We start from the raw sequence: 23,270 nt of genomic DNA, 5'->3' as shown, positions 1-23,270 counted from the left end.
TCTGCAAAATAAAACACTACAGCAATCACTACCTTGTTGTACTTGTTTAATTTTATTTTAGCATTACGGTAAAGGACATTTGGGGGAAGATATGGAAATTAATATTAAAAAATAAAATAAAAACATAAGAATTTTTGACTTTATTCCCAAAGTATTTCTACTTTTTTCCCCAAAGTATTTCGACTTTATTCCCAAAGTATTTCGACTTTATTCCCAAAGTATTTCGACTTTATTCCCAAAGTATTCCGACTTTATTCCCAAAGTATTTCTACTTTTTTTCCTCATAGTATCTCGACTTTATTCCCGAAATATTCCGACTTTATTCCCAAAGTATCTCGACTTTATTCTCAAACCATTTAGACTTTATTCTCGAATTCTCATCAACTTTTTTCTTGTAATTTCTCAAAATATTACGACGTTAATTTTTTTTTTTAAATACCACTAAAACACTGTCATAATTTCTTGTTTATTTTTGAAAGAAAAATATAATTTTATATAAAATATTTTACATTATATTTAGCATTACGGTAAAGGACATTTGGGGGAAGATATGAAAATTAAAATTAAAAAATAAAATAAAAACATAAGAATTTTTGCATTACGATATTGAGAACTGGAACCAATTTAAATAAGAAAAACATGACCATAATGAGCTTTTTTGCATTATGATAGTGGAAATTGAGGGGAAAGAAAGAGGATAAAAAATAAAAACATTACAGTAATTTAGTCCCCCCCCCCCCACCCATTATAATAAAATCTAGGGCTAATAAAATTTTAAAAACATGACAATGAGTTTGTTAATGAGACTTGAAGTTTTACTCTACACAAGCACTCACACACAAGTATTTAATATACTCTTGCAAAATTTATGCAGATAATCTTCGCTTTGTCTACAAAATAAATGTTTTACAGTGTAGCTGACCTTTTGATATTCACTACAGAAAGCTCAGGAATTCAACCAATAGTGTAAGTTTTGGGGCAGGACTATTTGATTGTTGACACCGGGATAAATCAGGAAACCTGTTTGAAAACAGTCATTATTTATGCAGTGCTGTTTGGTGATGTCAGTGACAAAAATGACATGCTTCACCTTTAAAACCTCTGATATTTCCAGATTTCCAATGCACATTTCACTAGACATTTTTACCCAATTACTGTGACAGATCTTGTCCTAGTCAATCTGTTAATAAGGAAAGCGCATGATGCAGCATCTTTGTCATGAATTGAATTGAATGACAGGCCTGAGCAAACACAAAGGTGACATGTAAAGGTAAAAATGCAACCTGATCAAACACAACTGGACTGTAAATCAACAATCCTACAATAAGATACTTGAGATACGCTGCTTGCATTAACATGTTTTTCTTTTGCACTACCTGATGAATGCATGTTTTTTTATTGTATTGGCTGATAAATGCATGTTTTTCTATTGCACTGCTATATGAACATGTATTTCTATTGCACTTCCTGATAAATGCATGTTTTTTATTGCACTGCTTTATGAATGCATGTTTATCTAATGCACTTCCTGATAAATGCATGTTTTTCTATTACACTGCTTTATGAACACATTTTTCTATTGCACTTCCTGATAAATGCATGTTTTTTATTGCACTGCTTTATGAATGCATGTTTTTCAAATGCACTTCGTGATAAATGCATGTTTTTCTAATGCACTTCCTGATAAATGGATGTTTTTATTGCACTGCTTTATGAATGCATGTTTTTCAAATGCACTTTGTGATAAATGCATATTTTTCTAATGCACTTTCTGATAAATGCATGTTTTTCTAATGCACTTCCTGATAAATGCATGTTTTTCTATTGCACTGCCTTACGAATGCATGTTTTTCTAATGCAATTCCTGACAAATGCATGTTTTTTTTATTGCACTGCTTTATGAATGCAAGGTATTCTATTGCAGTGGTTGATAAATCCATGTTTTTTGCACTGCTTTTTTTGCAATGCATGTTTTTCTAATGCATTTTCTGATAAATGCATGTTTTTCTAATGCACTTCCTGATAAATGCATGTTTTTCTAATCCACTTCCTGATAAATGCATGTTTTTCTAATGCACTTCCTGATAAATGCATGTTTTTCTAATCCACTTCCTGATAAATGCATGTTTTTCTTATTGCACTGGTTGATAAATGCATGTTTTTCTATTGCACTGGTTGAGAAATACATGTTTTTCTATTGCACTGGTTGATAAATGCATGTTTTTCTAACCCACTTCCTGATAAATGCATGTTTTTCTATCACACTGGCTGATAAATGCATGTTTTTCTATTGCACTGCTTTATCAATGCATGTTTTTCTAACCCACTTCCCGATAAATGCATGTTTTTCTATTGCACTGGTTGATAAATGCATGTTTTTCTATTGCACTGCTTTATCAATGCATTTTTTTCTAATCCACTTCCTGATAAATACATGTTTTTCTATCACACTGGCTGATAAATGCATGTTTTTCTATCACACTGGCTGATAAATGCATGTTTTTCCTATTGCACTGGTTGATAAATGCATGTTTTTCTATCACACTGGCTGATAAATGCATGTTTTTCTATCACACTGGCTGATAAATGCATGTTTTTCTATCACACTGGCTGATAAATGCATTTTTTTCTAATCCACTTCCTGATAAATACATGTTTTTCTATTGCACTGGTTGATAAATGCATGTTTTTCTATTGCACTGCTTTATCAATGCATGTTTTTCTAACCCACTTCCTGATAAATGCATGTTTTTCTATCACACTGGCTGATAAATGCATGTTTTTCTATCACACTGGCTGATAAATGCATGTTTTTCCTATTGCACTGGTTGATAAATGCATGTTTTTCTATCACACTGGCTGATAAATGCATGTTTTTCTATCACACTGGCTGATAAATGCATGTTTTTCCTATTGCACTGGTTGATAAATGCATGTTTTTCTATCACACTGGCTGACAAATGCATGTTTTTCTATCACACTGGCTGATAAATGCATGTTTTTTTATTGCACTGCTTTATGAATGCATGCTTTTCTAATCCACTTCCTGATAAATGCATGTTTTTCCTATTGCACTGGTTGATAAATGCATGTTTTTTATTGCACTGGCTGATAAATGCACTCGTAAGATGTGCAGCGCAAATAGAATGCATGGCTGTGACTGTGTTTAAGAAAGAGATGTGCATTACATGAATAATGTCACGACAAGCGCTCAACACAACACAACACACCTACTGCAGACATAATGCATGCATTTCTGAAGCGTGCATCAGTGAAGCGCAGTGAGGGTGGTTTACGACCGGATCGCTCATTACAGATGTTCTGTTTTTCAAGACAGATCCAGCGCTCTCATATTGCAGCGCATCTCCAGAGGATACCGTCCACCAATAAGCAGCTGCGCTTCTGCATTAACATTCCCACGCTCCTCTGCTAGAGCGTTTGTGTTGCGTTCGGCGGATTTCATGGTGCTGGAAATGCTATATGAAGGAGACGGCAACAACATGACACATGGCTGGACAAATACGCATTTCAGGATTACAGAGAGAATAAGAATATGAATGGGTGGAGAGAGATGGAGGGGGAGCGTGGGAAGGAAACGAATCCTGGTTACCATAGAAATGCATTCTGGGTTCATTCTCATTCTGACTAACGTTATGAAGCTTTGCCTCACCCTCTCTCTTTTTCCCTTTCCCTTCAGCTCCTGGGAAAAAAATGTGTTATTTATGGCTCATCTCGGATCAGATTCCGGACCGAGACCTTCACCTTATTCGACACATCATGATCTTAAGGCACGCAGGAACAGAGCCACACGTAACAATAAACTCACGCCTGAATGCATTCAGAGAAACAGGGAATCACTGAGCAGCACGTCACACACAAAACTCATTACTGTAATGCATCCAGATGTTTTACTTCAGAGTCATTGACTCAAAATAACTGTTGCAATAATGGCAAATCAACTAATTAAAAACTGTACAACAACCACTACCAATTATGTTGAAATAATTCACAATAATAGTATTGAATTGTTTTTTTGCATTATTGTAATGAGAACTGGGGTAAAACGGGGAAAAAAGAAGAAAATTAAATCAATGATATTAAAAAACATCACAGCAATGACATTTTTCTGCATGGTGATGAGAATTTAGGGAAAATAAAAATAACATTGGGGGAATAATGAAAATTACATTAAAAATGGAGTAAAAACAAAAACATGTATTAATGAGAATAATAATGAGACATGTAATATAGCACTGAGAATTGGGGAATTTTTTTGCATAATGGTAATGACAATTGGGGGAAATGAAATTAATCAATGAATTTTTTTCAGTTATGAGAATTTATTTAAAAACAAATTATATTAAAACAATTACAGTAATGAGAATTGTTTTGCATGATGGTCACTAAAGTTGGAGGAAAATTAATTTAAAAATGATAAAGAAATTAAAAATTAAATGAAAATGTCACAGTAATTAATTTTATTTTGCATTATTGTAATGAGAACTGAGGGAAAATAAAAAATTAAATGAAATTACAAATGAATAAAAAAATATTACAGTAATGAGTTTTATGCATAAGTAATGAGAATTGTGGGAAATTAAATATAAAATGAATTTTTTTTTTAAATATCACAGTAATGAGAATTATTTTTTGCATTATAATAATGAATTGGGGAAATTCGATTAAAATGAATTTAAAATTGAAAAAGAAATTACACAATAAAATGAAAATATTACAGTAATGAGAATTATTTTATTACATTATGATCATAAGAATTGGGAGAAATGAAATAAAAAACAAATATGATAGGTTTACATTATATTAATGAGAATTGGGGGAAATATAAAATATCACAATAATGAGATTTTTTGAATTACAGTAATGAGAATTGGGAAAATTCAATTAAAAAATGAGATTAAAAAATATTACAGTAATGAGTTTTATGCATTATGATCATAAGAACAGGAAGAAATTAAATAAAAAATAAAACAAATATTGCCGTATTTATGTAACAAATGCTTACATTATATTAATGAGAATTGGGGGAAATATAAAATCATCACAATAATGAGAAATATTTTTGAATTGCAGTAATGAGAATTGGGAAAATTCGGTTAAAAAATTTGATTAAAAAAATATTACAGTAATGTTTTATGCATTATGATCATAAGAACTGGAAGAAATTAAATAAATAAAACAAATATTACAATATTTATGAAACAAATGTTTACATTATATTAATAAGAATTGGGGAAAATATAAAATGAAATATCACAATAATAAGAATTATCTTTGCATTACAGTAATGAGAACTGCCAAAATGAGATTAAAAAATATTAATGCAATGATCATTTTTGGCATTATGATAATAACCATTAGGTTTTCATGCTTTCATTCTGATTCAGGGATGAAACAACCTGGACATGATTTTGACAGATTTATGAGAGATTCACTAATCAATAAACACCCAAACCACAAGCTCAGAAGCAAACGCAGACCAAAACAACAGACTGAAGGTTGACCACATCGCAGCAAACACAGAGACGATCACGTTACACAATGTTTACGCACTGGCTTTCAATGTGCTACAGATCATATCTCACACACACACACACACACACACACACACACACACTGGACGAGGGTTTCCCATTCCCCTGCATGCACATGGCAACACATGCATGAGATAATCCGAGCCTCCCAATACAAAAACAGCGGTGCGCACACGCGGCTCCCTCTCATTCATCTTAAAGTCCTTTCTCCACACAAGCAATACCTCGCATTCAGCCACAATGTTGCCTGGTGACAGTCGCCGTGGTGATGTGGCCGTCTCCGCACCAATGGACCACCTGTGACTAGACTAGTAAAATCTGCATGTGCGTGTGTGTGTGTGTGTGTGTGTGTGTGTACTCACTCAGACTTGGCCAGTGCGGTCAGGGCCCGACTGAAGCACCACCCTACAAAGGGCAGGTCTCGTCCGTGGAAGCCTGCGCGAGGATGATCTCGCTGGGCAGCGGTCGTGGGGCGGGGGGGCCTCTCGGGCTCCTCGAAATTGGAGGTGTCATCCTCGGAACGCAGAGACGGAACAAACGGAGGGAGAGCTGGAGGAGACAAGAGGAGAAAACCTGTGAGGTGGTCGCTGAGAAAAACAGACTGGAGAAACAGAGAGAGAGAGAGAGAGAGATGGGGGTCTCAGTGATGAGACTGTAGCGCAATAACTCGCTTGCCCGCTCTCTCTCTCTCTCTCTCTCTCTCTCTCTCTCTCTCTCTCACTGCAGCAGTCTCGGCTAATCAGCGTGAGTCACAGCCAAAACCCGATGCAAGATCCGCACACTCACGCAGAGCTGCATCCGCACAAACATCTGTATTGAGACACACACACACACACACACACACACACACACACACACACACACACACACACACACACACACACACACACACACACACACACACACACACACACACACACACACAAAGTATCTGCCGCTGGGTTTTTTTTTGTTCATACATTTACACAATTGCTTTATTTGCTTAAAAAACAACAACAACAACAACAACAACAAATCACATCGGTGGCATGAGCACATCGACTGCAGGAGACACGTGATGATCTCAACACACGCTCAGAGCGCTTCATCAGCTCATCTGAATATGCTAATCATCTCAATAGTGTGGATTTATCTCAGGAAACTGACAAAATGACATTAGGATTGCAATAACAAGCCTCTGAGCTTCAGGTCAATTCAACACGCGATCAATCGCAATCGTATCAGATGCACAGAAACAACAATTGTCTGTATTTTTAGCCATATTTTCCATGGGGTAGCAGCCAAACGGTGTGATTTCTATCAGTGATCAAGATGACTAATGCAGATATAAAGGCAGTTCACAAACATGTTTTTTGTTGTCAATGTGAATATTTAAGGTCAAAACTTTCATATTTGCACTGCTGTTTGGGATCAGCAAGATTTTTAAGGTTTTTAATTAGAGGTAGGAATCTTCAGGCACTTTACGATCCGATTCTGATTTTGAGTCACGATCCGATTTCAAAACGAATCTTGATCTTAATTTTTTGGAACCTGTGATTCTTTTTTCAGAATTCTTAATGAATAAAAAGTAAAAAAAAAAAAAAAAAAAAAATCAATTTAACACATCCTTGGTAAATAAAAGTATTACTTTCTCTCAAAAAAGAAAGAATATTAAGCAGCACAACTATTCAAAACTGATAATAAATCAGCATATTAGAATGATTTCTGAAGGATCATGTGGGACTGAAGACTGGAGTAATGATGCTGAAAATTCAGCTTTGCATCACAGGAATAAATAATATTTTCCGGTATATTCATATAAGAAAACTGTTATTTTACATTAAAATAATATTTCACAATATTAGTTTTTTTTTTTTTTTGCTGAAATTTATCTGGAAATACATGCAAGCTTGATGAGCATAAAAACTAAAAAAAAAAAAAAAAAAAAAAAAAAAACTTACTGATCCCACATTTTGTGCATTTTAGATTAGTGAATGCACAAGTGAATAAAATTATTTTTTAACATTTTACAGCATACAATTGATTTTTGTATAAGGTAAAGTATGTTTTACACCCTTAATTCAGAAGTTTTTCGAATTAACTTCTGTGGCATTAAATTATTTCCCCTGAATTCCACTTATAAATGTTAGTACTATCCACCTTTTTCCTTAGTAAAATGAGGGAAAAAGATAAATTGTGAATTGAAATTAACTAAATATAAATATGTGCACAGGTTTAATGTTATATTATTGGCTTGAAAAATGTTAATTTGACTAAAAACTAAAAAAACGTAGATGTAAAGCACTGTGCAAACATTTAGAAGGTTTCTATAAACCTATGGCTTATGAACATTATATAAATGCTCTATAAGCAAATGTCATCTTTGCTCAGTAACCATACATGGCTGATCAACAACAGGGGGTCTATTTCTTTCTTCTTCTTTTTTTTAATTTGGGAACTTGTGTACAATAGGTGTTCTTTTCACTGAAGCAATTCTGTGCTTATCTCATCTAATTCTATTATGTACATACTGTCAGTATATTTGCCACATTAGCCTGCTTCAAAGTGCTCTTCAGCCTTAAGTCCTATTTTTAACTTTGTGTCCTGCAGTCAAAAAATGTATAAAACATCTTGTGGGCTTGTGCATTATGTGCAATTAAAGAGTCAAACTGGGCGCTGCAACATAATATACAAACAATAAATAATCAACACAATGTCTTTGCTGTGTGCAAAAAACAAAAACAATATACAAAGCAAAATGCCATCGTTCGTATATCAATCAGTCAGGATTGTTCTTTAATAGATCAATCAGATGATGAATCAGTCTGAATCAAACACAAGTAGGGGTGGGGGGAAAAATTGATTCTATGATGCATTGTGATCCTCTCTTCAATGATTTTGAATCAATTCTCTCAATTCTTTGAGACACGTGTGCATTGCTTGATAGTGTGTGCTTCCACCTGCCATGCATTACTTTAGATATTTAGATATGCTTTCACTTCTGCCGTTTGGAATGCAGTGCTATTAGATGCACGAAACTCATGCACTGACAGCGCTTTGTGTTTGTTCGTCCTAAAGCTCGATTGCAGCTGTGGTTGAAGGAACACTCCACTTTTTTTGGAAAAAGGCTCATTCTCATAATAAGTTGAGTTTTGAAATCCATTCAGCCGTTCTCCTGTTCTGGCGATATCACTTTTAGCATAGCTTAACATAGATCATTGAATCCTATTAGATCAATAGCATCGCGTTCAAAAATGACCAATAAGTTTCAATATTTTTCCTATTTAAATCTTGACTCTTCTGTAGTTATATCGTGTACTAAGACCGGCGGAAAATATAAAGCTGCGAATTTCTAGGCCGATAAGATTAGGAACTACACTCTCATTCCGGCGTAATAGTCAAGGAACTTTGCTGCCGTAACATGACCGAACAAGGAAGAGTCAGGTTTTAAATAGGACAAATATAGAAACTTGTTGGTCATTTTTGAACGCGATGCTATTGATTCAATGATTTATTCAAAATGGTAAAACTCAACTTATTAACTTGGGCTTTGTTTTTAACTTTGTTTTCAGAGCAGGACAAAACATCTGATATATGGAAATAGATCTGTGCATTACTTTGAATGCAGCGCGTTAAAGCTGCCACTGTCTATGATCTCATTAGCAATAATCAAAGGAAAAAGAAAAAACAATAACTATTGTCTGTAAACGTTCGGACACTTAAAGAACACACTTATTTTAAATAAGTAATTGTTTTAAAAAGTCAAAAAAATTATATAAAAGAAAGGAATCATTTAGAGCCAATTAAATAAAAAATAATACAAATATTATACACTTTCCATAAATCAAATCTCCTATATGATATATTTAACTGAAATTTCTTATCCAGACAACCAATGATTTATAAAGGAAAATGATGAAAATTTACAGGGGTGCCCAAACTTTGGCATACCACTGTGTGTGTGTGTGTGTGTGTGTGTGTGTGTGTGTGTGTGTGTGTGTGTGTGTGTGTGTGTGTGTGTGTGTGTGTGTGTGTGTGTATGTATGTATAACTTTGATATAAAATGAAAATGTAGCCATGTGCAGTATTTCTGAAAACTGAGAATGAGATGCATTATATTTAGTTGATAATGAAAATAGTCATTAAATTGAATCGTGAAATGAGTGAAGATTCACACACCTACTTTTAAGATGGCAGTACTGACATACAGAGATTACAACTATAAACAAAGCATTGAAACGGCAATTTGACATTTTGTTAAAATGTAAAGTTGTAAAGATGTATTTGCACAGCAGAAGAATTGTGGATCTAGAATCATTTTGGAATCAGGTTGTGACTCTCGGAATCGGATCGGATCATGAAGTGCCTGAAGATTCCCACCCCTAAACACAAGAGTCATTGTTCAGAGTCACGGACCAAACATCTTCACTGAATCAAATGACTCACCTCACTGAACTCACACTGAACTCAAATCAACCCACTGAACTTACTCGTCACCACTCCCTGAACTCAATGAACTTGCCAACCTCAGTGAACTTCCTGAACTCAATGAACTCAAGCACTAAACTCACTGAACTCCGTCAACTCAAATCAACTCACTCGTCACTAAACTTACTCAACTCACCTACCTCATTGAACTCACTCAGCTCAACTTTCATAAAAAAAAAAATGTTTTCAGCCCATGACTTTCTCACTGAACTCACATTTGACATTTTGATCTCTGAGAGTTACAGCATATTGAACAGCACAACCAAACCGAGCAAAACCAAGCAATCAAACTCTTATCTGAAAATATCAAGGATAATTGAGCCACTCTCCAGGAAATGAGACTAGACGTCTAAAGAGGAAATACACGTGAAGAGACTTTTCTCCTGCATTCACACCAACATGTGGTGATGTGATTTAGCACAGTTTTTCTTGTTTTTCTGCATGTGATGCAACAACAACAACAACAACAACAACACTGCAAAAAATGCTTTTCTAGTTTACATTTTTCGTCTTGTTTCCAGCCAAAATATCTAAAAATTCTTAAATCAAGAAGGATTTTCTAGACAAGTAAAATTTTTATTTTTTTCAGAAAAAAATAGTCAAAATTAAGTGAGTTTTTGCTTAGAACAAGCAAAATAATCTGCCAATGGGGTGAGAAAAAAAATCTTATTTCAAACAGAAAACAAGATTATTTTTCTTACCCCATTGGCAGATTATTTTGCTTGTTTCAAGCAAAAATGCATTTAATTTTGACCTTTTTTTCTGAAAACTAGACAATAATTTTTACTCATCTAGAAAATTCTTCTCGATTTAAGAATTTTTAGATATTTTGGCTGGAAACAAGACGAAAAATGTAAGCTAGAAAAGCATTTTTTTGCAGTGAACATCTACAATGACAGGGGATACTGGAAAGAGCTATGCTGTGGGACACAGTGAATATTAACAATGTTATTGTGACATCTTTGCAGATAAATGTATTAAATGTATAAAAGATATTACATTTGAGACTGAGAGTATTGAGTATCACAACACTGTTAAAGGATTAGTTCACTTTCTGAACAAAAATTGACAGATAATGTAGCCACCCCACATCATCCAAGATGTTCATGTCTTTCTTTATTCAGTCATAAAGAAATTATGTTTAAGGAAAACATTCAGGATTTCTCTCCATAATTTTATATTATATATTTTTTAACCTCAAATGCTCATCTCGTCTCATCTGTGTAATCCGGGTCAAAACAGAACTGTGTGTTGAAAAACTCCCATTATTCATCAAAATGGTCCTACAACTGAATTTTAGAAGTTCAAACTTGGGGGCACCATACATTTCTATTATATGGAAAGAAATCCTGAAATGTTTTCCTCAAAAAACAATTTCTTTACAACTGAAGAAAGAAAGACGTGAGTACATTATCTGTAAATTCTTGTTCTGGATCTTTCAAGTTTTACTTATAAAGACCAAGTAAGCCACTTTATCTCCTTTATCACTGTGTAACTACAATAGCTAATAGGCCAGTCTTTGCTCACTTTGTTTATAACTCATTTACAATTTGAATAAAAGTATTGTCATGCTTCTAGCTACACACTGCTAAGCTTCTGGATGGATAATCATAATTAAATGTGGCATTGAGTCAGTTAATGCCATGATTGACAGTGATAACCATGTCAAAGGCCAGGACCAAAAATCAAATCTGATGCTGTATGTCAGAATAGATCTGTGGGCTCTGTGTGTTCAAGAGATGCTGTAAGCATAACAGTTCGTTCAGCCAAGAAAAGCACACAAATGTACAGTTTTGAGAAAACAAGATGAAATACAATGCCTAGAAATCCCTTTGAGTTGAGTATCTGTGGACCGGAACTCTGGTTGTCATGACAGTCAGAATGACAGATGGCAGACGTGACTGTGATAACTTGCTGTTGCAACAAACACAGCAGATTTAGAAATACATGGGATAGCATTTTTGTTCTGCGTTTTCTCACAACTTGTGTGATTATTCTGGGTAAGTTGGAACGAACTGTACCACTAATAGTGTCTCATGAACATGCAAAACAACATCAAGGTCAGTATTTTTGTTAAAAACTGTTAAGTTTTGTTTCAAAACTAAGTCAAATTTTCAGGAACACATTCTAAACAATAATCAGAAAAATCTGATAAAAAATTAGCGTTCCTATTATGAGGTGAGTTTTGACTCCTTAAGGGGAATTTTGCATTTACCTTTGTTAATGGCATTTTTCTAATGCCATTTTTCTAATAGCCATATGGCAATTCATGCCTTTCTGTCCTCAATTTAAAACCTCTTGAAATCAAAATTAAGACTTTTTTTTTGTAGGGATGCACCAAATGTTCAGCAACTGAAATTTTTCGGCCGAAAATAGGAAAAAATAAATATATAAATAAATAAATAAATAGAGAGAGAGCGACTGTGACAAATACACATCCCTAAGAGACTCACTGTACAGTCAAATACAGCAGATTATTCCTGAGTTCCAGTCACTCCATGAAAATAACAAATTAAAAATACTACTCGGTGAAGGACCTACTTCCTCTTTGGTAGCACAACATATTTACAAATGTCACAAAATAAGAAGTAAAGAATGAACACATCTGCATTAATAGAACCATTAATGTTTATATAAATGTATATATGGATGTATTATTATTTTTTTTATGGATGTATATTATATGTATTTTTGTTTTGATTTTATCCTGCTGTATACAATGCTTTGGCAATATGTACCCAAGTATGTCATGCCAATAAAGCAATTTGAATTGAATTGAATTGAATTGAATTGAGAGAGAGAGAGAGAGAGAGAGAGAGAGAGAGAGAGAGATGCAAAAAAAATCATTACAGACTATCTAGTATTGCATTGCATTTCATTCATTAGAAGAGAAATGGTTCGTTATTGCTGGTTACTGTATGATGACTGAAATCATCAAATAGCCTTAAACCATTAGTCAATAAACTACAGAACGTTCTGTTGTCTAAAACACACCAATTGTATTTATTCTGACAGCGCTGCAGCAGCTCATTAGCCAGGGTTCAAAGTTGAGAATCATTCATAAATCTGCTGCTGTCAGCAAAAAGTATTACTAAGGTCTTCTTGCGGGTATCCGCCAAAATAAAAGTCAACATTTATAAATGTTAGTATTGTCATTTTACTGTTGTTCTGTAAAAATAAAAATAAAAAAGTAAGACAAAAATAATGATAACAATCATTCCAACTAGGGTTGGGTCGATAGACGATGCCATCGTCCATCGCCGATGGCCAATAGACATCACGATGCTGAGCCGGCATCGCGATCCTCCGCCCCGCCCCCGCAGCGCCCCGCCCCGCCCCCGCCGCAGCAGCAACCCGCTCACGAAAAACACACACTAAATCCCTATATAGCCAAATGAAATGCATGCTTTCAATTTCTGCATCTTTACTTATTTTATTATTATTATTATTATGAGGAAATAATAACAAGGAAGTTGTTAGTGATCACAATACAAATTACAGTGAACTCCTAACGAATTACATGAAAGTTCGTTTACATTAATAAATGAGGCATACAAAAACAGCAGAAAAAAAATCAAAATAATTTTAATTAAATTAGATTAAATAAACTACACCAAATATGCCAGAGCTTGGAACAAAAACAAGAGTATCTTTTTTTTCCATCGAAATACGAATGTACAATACAAAGCCTAGTTGGAACACTTGGATTTGTGCCGAAAAACAGAGGTGCGTGAGCCCAACGCGCTATTTTTAGTTTCGCTTTGTTTTAGTTTCTTAACTTTATATATTTTGTTTCATTTCTGTTCTGTTCTAAATACCTCTACATTTAAATCATTCGTTTTGGAGTCAGGGTAACTAACTTATAGCTATGTTTATAGTGTTTATAATGTTAATACATAATATTTCGCTTGATTTGGTATTATTTATTTCTGATATTAAGCTTTCTCTCTAAACATTCCGCTGCTCATTAAATGCGTTTGGAGAGAGTGTGTTAAGCAGTAAGCAAACAATGAGAGCGTTATTGAACTTAAAAAAGCTGACTGGTCGAAAATATGTTAAGGACCAACACACATCCTCCAAATGCATTTATATAAACCCGCGCTTGATCTTGTCTCATCTGCACGCACGCACTGTCATGATCTAATGCACTTGTTAATTCCGGATCTTTAAAAACAAATACCGGAACGCAAAAATCCAAAATCGGACATTTTCCAGAACAGTATCCGGCTCAAATTAAGCACTCGTGGACATGGTAGGCTACAATTAATTAATTAGTTATGAATAAATTATTTAACAACAACCATCCCTCACCCCCGCCCCCCGCAGACGATGCCATCGTCCATCGCGATGTTTCACATTAGACATCGTACGATGCCAAATTGGTCGACATCGCCCAACCCTAATTCCAACAGCTCTATTAATACATTTATTCTAACATTGTCCTTTGCTCAGCAAGGCTGCATTTATTTGTAGATTAAAAACACACGCCTGATTCAAGAAGAGGGTCTTAAAAATGACCAAGGAATATTATTTCACTTTTAATTTTAAGTTAAATTGTGCTTTGTTGGTAGGCTATAATGTCTACTAGAATGTTACAAATATTCAGTGTAAAATAAATATATTTAAATGTTGTTTTGTAATTGTTTTTGTCTTTGAAAAGCAAGACAAAACTGTAAAAAGCACATTTTGGCTATTTTATTTATGTAATGGTGAAAAAAAATTTGGCAAAATACATGGGGGGAAAAACACGAAAAACCGTTTTCGGTAATCAGCCTTCAGCCCAGTGCTTAATTTAGTTCGCAGCTATATTTAAGACTTTTTAAAGGACCTGTGGAAACCCTGTTTTTACAGATAAGTTGTTCATACGATGCTATTGAAGGGTGTGATTCTGCCAAAACAAAATCCCATAGGAAACTCTGCAGTATGAGCAAGAGGTGTGTGTGTGTGTGTGTGTGTGTGTGTGTGTGTGTGTGTGTGTGTGTGTGTGTGTGTGTGTGTGTGTGATCTTATTAGGGTTTAGCTGTGTGACTATCTGAGAACACCTGCACACTCCATAATCTGACTAATGCCACAGAAATCCACCTGCTGCCCCCAGAGGAGCCGCAAGATTGTGTGTGTTCATGTGTGTGTGTGTGTGAGCAAGTTAATGCATTAGTAAACATATGGTGGCTTTTTATTTTCGTATAAACATAGTTTGTTATCAGAGTGTGGCTCCGAATGTTGTCATATGATATCCAGTGCTACTTATACAGTATGCACAAATATCACTAACGCAATATGTTAACTGTGATGTAGAAGTACTAATATGGTGATTTAAGATCATGCTCATGCTGCCCAGCCAGCGCTAACAATCCTAAAGTCTTAAAGCAGATATAGAAGAAACTCTGAGCTTTACGCCACAAGCTGAATGAATTAATTCAGATCATCTGTGTTTCACTTAAACCTGCAGAGCAATCTGTGCTTTCAGACACATCCCAGCCCACTATAAAAAATCCAGCAATTACACCAGAGAAGTAATCACTTTAAAGGCGACAGAAATAGCAGCAAGTCAGTCTAATGATTAATAACCCATAATTAACAGGTACAAGGAAAAATTAGGTTGCAGACACATTGACGAGGCCTCTGATGGCGGCATGGCTTTATTGTGTTTCAGAACGAATGAACTTTTAACTGAGTACTGAATGTCTTACCGTGTCTCAGGTCGGTCCAGTCGACGGAGGAGAAGAACGGATGCGAGCGTAGGCCCTCGTATCCCAGACGCTCCCGCGATCCACACAACAAACTCTGGAGAAGGTCGACAAACTGAGCGCTGGCTTTGGGTTCCTCTGGGAACTTCAGAAAACGCTGAGAGCAAAACACAAGCAAGAAAACGGCACATTTTTATATGCAGAGCTGGGTTATATAACTTTAAAATAATTAATATTCAGTAATATTATCAATTTGACTGCACTGACACCATCAGATAAGAACTAAATTACATTTAGTTATTTAGCTGACATGAATTTAACTTTAAACTAAAAAGAGCTGAATAATGACACGTAGATGGAACTAATTTGTTTGATAAATCATCATTTTACAACATTCTGTTTATTAATGTGAAGCTGCTGTGAAATCATCTTATATATAATAAACTTGACTTAGTCTAAGCTAAAAATGTATATATTGCTATTTCTCAAACCTCTCAAACAATATCCAGCATATTTATTTATGTTGCACTAAAAGGAATATTTATATTTACTTTAAACTAGAAGAACCATAATTTCAACTAAACAGGCACTGATTTCAAGCACTTTCAAAATGTTTAATGCAATAAGCAATATAGTAAAATCATTTAAAGCTACAAATAATGAAGGCATGTTTTCACATTGTTTAGCATTAAATAAATAAAGGTAACATCATATCCAATCAATTTTATATGCATTATATAAGTGAAAAACTCAACTAAACAAAATAAACAAAACAAAATATGTAAAATAAAATAAAATCTGCAGTCTAGCATCTGCTACATTTATAAAAGTTACACTTAACTTTAAGCAGCTAAATCAATTTAGAATTTAGTCTATTCCAGGAAATAGGGGAAAAATCTACATTTTTTACAATAAATAGTAAAATTGTAAAATTATTAAAAGCTAAACATAGACAATGTAAAAACATGCCTTTATTATCAATAAATAAAAAGAAGAAATGATATGCAATAATTTTCCATGCAATATATAAGTGTAAAACAAAAAATAAATAAATAAACTAATAAAATAAAATATGAAATTGATTTTATACTAGGTTATTCATTAACAGTAAAAAATGAAAAACGAAATATTTACTTTTTTTATATATTTTAACAAGTAAAATGGTAATATTATTAAAAGGTAAACATAATGTAAAAACATGCCTTCATTATCACTAAATAAATGAAATTATATGCAATAACTTTCTATGCAATATATAACTGTAAAACAAAACAAAAATAAAATAATAAAATAAAATAAAATCTGGATTCTAGAATAAAGTAGTTTACCTGCCAAAAGTTACTTTTAACTTTTATAAATAAACACTTTTAGAATTCAGTCTCTCTTCCAGGAAACAAAGAAATGATCAAGAAATGAATAAAATGAAATTAAATAAAGAAGTAAAATAGTAAAATTATTAAAAGTTCAATGTAACAAAGGCATGTTTTCACATTGCTTGGCATTAAATTAATAAAAGGAAAAATCTAAATTTAATTGTTATATGCATTATATAACTGTAGTAAAAAAAATTATAAAATAAAATAAAATAAAAAAATTAGAATTTAGTCTCTATTCCAGGAAATAGGAAAAAATATATGCAATTATTTTCCATGCAATATATAAGTGTAAAACAAAATAAAATAAAAATTGGAATTGATTTTCTACTAGTAACTAGTTTATTCATAAAAATTAAAAGTAACTTTTGGCAGATTAACACATTTAGAATTCAGTCCCAATTACATGGGAAAACAAATCAACATTTTTAACATATAAAATAATCAAATTATTAAAAGTTAAACAATGTAAAAACATGCCTTTATTATCACTGAATAAATAAAATAAATCATGTAATAATTTAAAATGCATTGTATAACCACATATTATTACTAAGCAATTTGTGCAATAAAATGAAACATTCTGGTTTAATAACGCAAACAAACCAGTGTTTTGAACCTCTTCGCTAAAGTAAATATTAGTTTGCAAGACAAATAAAGTGTAATTTTACACTTAATGACTGAACTTCCAAAAATGTCCCACCATCAGCAGAAGCTGCTAGATTCACCTGAAAATTCATGATGTTGTTGATGGTTTTTGTGGAAGTGCCGTCAGCGAAGGGCGATTTCATGTAGATCATTTCATAAGCAATGACGCCCAAGGACCACCAGTCGCTCTCGGGGCCGTAGCTGCACGTCGGCCCTCCGTTAAGTGTGGACAGGATCTCAGGGGCCAGATGGTCTTGAGAGCCCACTGGGAGCTTGGAGGACATCACCTGCCCCAAATAATGACACACCATTCAATTCATTCAGTCCAAACTCTGACTGTTTAAAGTGGACAACATATTTAAACATATGCATATGATCGGTCTTTCCTGAACAGAACAAAGGGTTACTCTGTGTATAACTTGACATCAGAATAAAGTCACACTCATTACCGTTTTGTTAGCAGTAAATTTGGCTGCTGATCCAAAGTCGGCCAGTTTAATGTGACCTGTTCGGTCGATCAGAACATTCTCTGGTTTAATATCTCTGACAAAAGAAAGAGAGGCAGAATTAAATGAGAAAAAATACAGAAAGGAGGAGGAGTCATACTTATTTCTAACACATTTGGTTTAAACATTTATAATACATGACAATCACTCAATAGAGTCTACAAAACCAAAACTGTATTCTAGCATTTGCTAACTATATTTATAAAAGTTAACATTAACTTTTATAAATTAAATTAGATTAAATTTAATTTAATTACCAACCAAAAATGCAGTTGATATATTTATGGTAGGAAATTTACAAAATATCTTCATGAAACATAATCTTTACTTAATATCCTAGTGATTTTTTAGAAAAAAAAAATTAAATTAAATTTAATTTAATTAAATAACATTTCTGTTTACAGTCAATGAAATCAAAACTGGAATCTAGCATATGCTTGTTTATTCATAAATGTTAAAATTAACATTTAGCAGGTAACACATTTAGAATTTAGTTCCTATATAGTAATAACTATAAATTTAAAAATTATATTTAAATATAATTTAAAAATATAGTTGTCAACATTTAGAGTGGATCAAAAAAAGTTAAAGTTGTCCTAAAACAAGAACAGGTATTGTTTTGGTTTAAGGAAAACTTTGATAAAAGGTTTTCCCCACTCAGGTGCTTATATTATCAGTGAAAAAACAGTGTTTATTTTTTTTTGGGGTACGTTTTGTTGTTGCAGCATTATGTTAAACTGCTTTAAATTACTTTTTTCCCCACATCAATCTACATCTCATACACCATAGTGACAGCACAAAACAGGTTTGTAACAACTTTGCAAATTTATTAGAAATAAAAAACTGAAAAGATCCCGTTGCATAAGTATTCATACCCTTTTCTGGGACACTCAAAATTTATCTCAGGAGCATTCATATTGCTTCTAGATGTTCCTACACTTGGAGTGGAGTTAAACTGTGGCAAATTAATTTGAATGAGTCTGATTTAGAAAGACACACACCTCTCAGAAAAGGTCTAACAGCTGAAAATGCAGATTAGGGTTGTGACGATGAGGAAATTTCCCCACCGGTTAATCGGCACGTGACAACACCGGTAATACCGGTATCACCGTGGGGGTGGGGGTTTGCTCTTTTTTCTGCTTTTAAATAGCTTATAAATGCGTGCGTATTATACTTTCACTTTCAGTTTTGTGAAATTGGCAATTCGGCGTCAATTGTTTTAATGGACGACAACGAAGCTACAAAAAAAAACTTTGAACCCAAAATATTGCCAAACAGGTGCTTTTGGACACTAAATCGTCCGCCACTCTCTTTCTGTAAATTCGACACTTCGCACAGATAATTAACACGGCCAATTCACCATCAGCAATCACACTCCGTATCCAAGCACTACAAGAGAATCCCTTAAATAGCCAAGCAGTCTTACCTTCATCATCTCTTGTTTTCAGCATCCCTCTCCCTGGGCAGGGGGAGTGCCCCGTGCTCGGCCAAACATGCTTAACTTTTACGCTGTTTATTATATGTAAGCGCGAGCTCCTCACGTGATAAATGAAATATGACGCATTGCAGCTATGTTCAGTTTTTAATTATATTGCATGCTCTCGTCTTAAGTAAATTATTTAGAATGATATTTTCCATTCAATTCAAATAAACATTTAATAAAAAACGAATACTTAAAAAAATAAAAGTGGAGACGGTGTCACGGTGGAAAAGTGATGTCACCGGTGTTGCGTCTTAAAACCGGTAACACCGTCAACACCGTCTATCGTGGCAAGCCTAATGCAGATCAGAGCAAAAACCAAGATAACTGCCTGTAGAGCTCAGTGACAGACTTGCGTTAAGGCGATGATCTAGGGAAGAGTTCAGAAACAAATCTGCTGCATTGAAGGTTGACAGAAGCATTCTCCATAATGGAAGACGATTGGAACAACTAGGACTCTAGAAAATGTCCAAGCTGACAGAGATGGAGAGGTGAAAAGGTGAGGCAAAGAATGGCAGATAATTGCCAAATGCAGATGTGCAAAGATGCTCACATCAGACCCAAAAAGACTTGAGGCTGTAAAGGTGCTTCAACTATGGACTGAGTTAAGGGTATGAATACTTATGCAATGTACTTATTTCAGTGTTTTATTTTTAATACATTTGTAAAATTAGCAAATCTGGTTTTTACATTGTCATTATTATGGTGTATGGAGTGTAAATTTATGTGGGGAAAAAAATAATTTAAAGCAGTTTAACATAATGCTGCAACAAAACGTGAAAAAAATGAATACTTTTGCAAGGCACTGTAGGTTGTTAGGATAGGACAATATTTGGCCGAAAAGCAGTTTTGTTATATTTACAGTAGGAAACAAAATATCTTCATTGATATCAGTCATTTTGACCAATACAAAGTATTTTTGGCTATTGTCACAAATATACCTGAGCTACTTGAGACTGGTTTTGTGCTTTGTGCTTTTTAAAAGAAGAATGTCCCTCCACCAAATACCTGTCAGTGACTAGCAATAGAAAGTACTGAACTACTACTAAAACTAAATTTTTGTTATATAACAGCAACAAATGTGTGTTTTGTTGTACCTGTGAACATATCCCATCTGATGGACTGAGTGAATGGCCTGTATGAGCTCCGCCAGGTAAAACTGAGCCATAGACTCGTCTATCTGATCTTCATATCGGTTCATCAAAGCCATGAGGTCACCGCCGGGCAGAAACTCCATCACCTGCTCAAAACACAGAAACACGTCAAAATTCTGCACTTGTATTGTTTGCAGTCAAAGACAACAGTGGAAACATTTGGTACAGCACCCAAATAAAATCTTACTGAAAGCTCATTTTTTGAGAGATCAATCTCAAATGTAAAACTTTATCTCTATCAATGCTGTAAATAAACATAAAACATATGTTTAGATTATTGGCTTTGATTTTCACACAGTTTTAATGCGGTTAATGGGTAATTAATGAATCCTAACTATATCATAAATATAATTTGGTACCATAAAATCCCCTTAAAATGACAAAATATTAAATAAAAACACAAGCAAACTAAAATATAGTAGATTAATATAATTGGAGAAAAAAAGGAAAATCAGTCATTTTTGATTGCCATGCAAGCAGCACCAAAAATTGTGAATATCATTGCATTCGATTTTAAATTTTTAAACATGCTACAGGATTTTTTGCTTAATAACATTTAGTCAGCTAGGCTTTTGAAACCTCTTTTGTAAAATATTTTGTTTGTAAAGTGTGCATGTAATTTTTTTTTAATTAACTATTAAATTAGTCCCTTGCAGGAAATAAAATTAAATTAAATTAAAGTCTCTAGGTAGAGTGCATGTAATAAACCTGAAGTCTAGCATATGCCAGCTTATTCACAAAAGTTCAAATTAACTATTAGCAGGTAAACACATTTGAAATTGAGTCTCTCTTCCAGGACAAATAAAATAAACAATATGCACTTAAGTGTATATTCAATCAAATGCTCTATAGAATGAGTTTTGATTTTAATATAGTCACAAATTTTCCCTAGATATGCTAAATATGAAATAAAAAAGTGCAAACTAAAATATAGTAAGTTTAATTGATTTTTTTTTTCAATAGTGCCATAAAACCCCCTTAAAATGACAAACTATTGCATAAAAAAAATGAACAAACTAAAATACAGTACATTCATTTAATTGAAAAAAGGAAAATCTGTCATTTTTGATTGCAAGCAGTGCCAAAAATTGTGAATATCCTTGCATTTGATTTTACATTTTTAAACATGCTACAGGATTTTTTCTTTATGATTTTTGCACAATAACATTTAATGAACTAGGGTTTTGAAACCTCTTTTGTAAAAATATTTTGTTTGTAAAGTGTGTGCATGTACAATCTTAAAATTAAAATTAAAATAAAATAAAATAATTATTTATTTTACATTTAATTGAAACTAAAATACAACCATTTCAAAATCTGGAATCTGATGGTGCAAAAAACTAAATCAAAATATTGAGAAAATTGCTTTTAAAGATGTCCAAATGAAGTTCTTAGGAATGCATATTACTAATCAAAAATAAACTTTTGATACATTTAATTATTCTAATGGGGTTTTCAAACCTCGTTTGCAAAATATTTTGTTTGTGTGCATGTACAACCTTAAAATTAACTTTGATCAAGTAAATACATTTATAATTTAGTCTCTTTTCCTGGAAATAAAATAAAAGTCTCTCTGTAGAGTGCACATAGACTAAACTAGATTCTAGCCTATGTCAGCTTATTCATAAAAGTTCAAATTAAACACATTTGAAATTTAGTCTCTCTTCCAAGAAAAATAAAATAAAAAGCAAAACAATATGCACTCAGGTGTGTATAAAATCAAATAAAAAATGGCAAGCAAAAATATATTAAGTTTAATTGAAAAAAAAAAAAAACTTTAATAATGAGTAAAAATAGATTTTTTTTTCTTCATTTTTACTCAAAAAAACTCTTTAAATCAACTATTTTGTTTTGTGCATATACAATATTTATAAATTACTCTTGTTTTGACATTTCGTGCAATACAATGACAGTCCAAGCTGTCTTACGGTAAGTGTGAAACTGAGCATCAGATGTACGGCAGATCTGACAACGTGATCTTACGTAATAATCACCTGTAAGAGAATCTATTAGTGCACTAACCATCTCTGTCCGGTCGACAAACATGGCTTTAAATAGCAGCCACTCGTCTCGATCACACATTCTAAATAAAAGCTTGTGATTACACCATTATCATTCTAATTAGACAATTAGCTAATTAGCCTAAACTGCATCTTGAGCAAGTGGCGTATGTTCAAACCTAAGGAAAACAGCAGAGAAAAATCCCAGAGAGAGCTGCAGGTATATGAATGACTGTGTGGTTATTTATCGAAGCAGAATCTGCCACAATATCAGCCTGAAACCACAGGCTCAAATTAATGACTTTATAAAAGATCTAAAAATTTAAACAGATTTCTGATGCATCAACCTCACAGGCTCAAGAATGAATATATGCAAATGTAAACGGTTAATTATTTATTGCGA

The 23,270-nt window shown here is 33.4% G+C and overlaps 1 protein-coding gene across 1 annotated transcript in view; it reads right to left on the bottom strand.

Annotated features, from left to right (window-relative positions):
• Nucleotides 1-22,949, bottom strand: part of LOC141334939 (citron Rho-interacting kinase-like) — a 55,894-nt gene extending 32,945 nt beyond the window's left edge. The window contains exons 1-6 of the mRNA XM_073840162.1: nucleotides 22,890-22,949; nucleotides 20,811-20,953; nucleotides 18,177-18,270; nucleotides 17,808-18,014; nucleotides 15,710-15,863; nucleotides 5,915-6,101 (exon numbers count right to left, since the gene is read on the bottom strand). Coding sequence (XP_073696263.1) covers nucleotides 5,915-6,101; nucleotides 15,710-15,863; nucleotides 17,808-18,014; nucleotides 18,177-18,270; nucleotides 20,811-20,953; nucleotides 22,890-22,949 — 845 coding nt within the window. The remainder of the gene's footprint in view (nucleotides 1-5,914; nucleotides 6,102-15,709; nucleotides 15,864-17,807; nucleotides 18,015-18,176; nucleotides 18,271-20,810; nucleotides 20,954-22,889) is intronic.
• Between the last annotated feature and the right edge of the window lie 321 nt (nucleotides 22,950-23,270).

This window comes from Garra rufa, chromosome 5 (assembly GCF_049309525.1).
Source record: "Garra rufa chromosome 5, GarRuf1.0, whole genome shotgun sequence".
In the NCBI taxonomy this organism is placed as follows: domain Eukaryota; kingdom Metazoa; phylum Chordata; class Actinopteri; order Cypriniformes; family Cyprinidae; genus Garra; species Garra rufa.
Note: the sequence above shows the minus strand (reverse complement) of the source record. Positions and strands in the feature narration are given on the sequence as shown.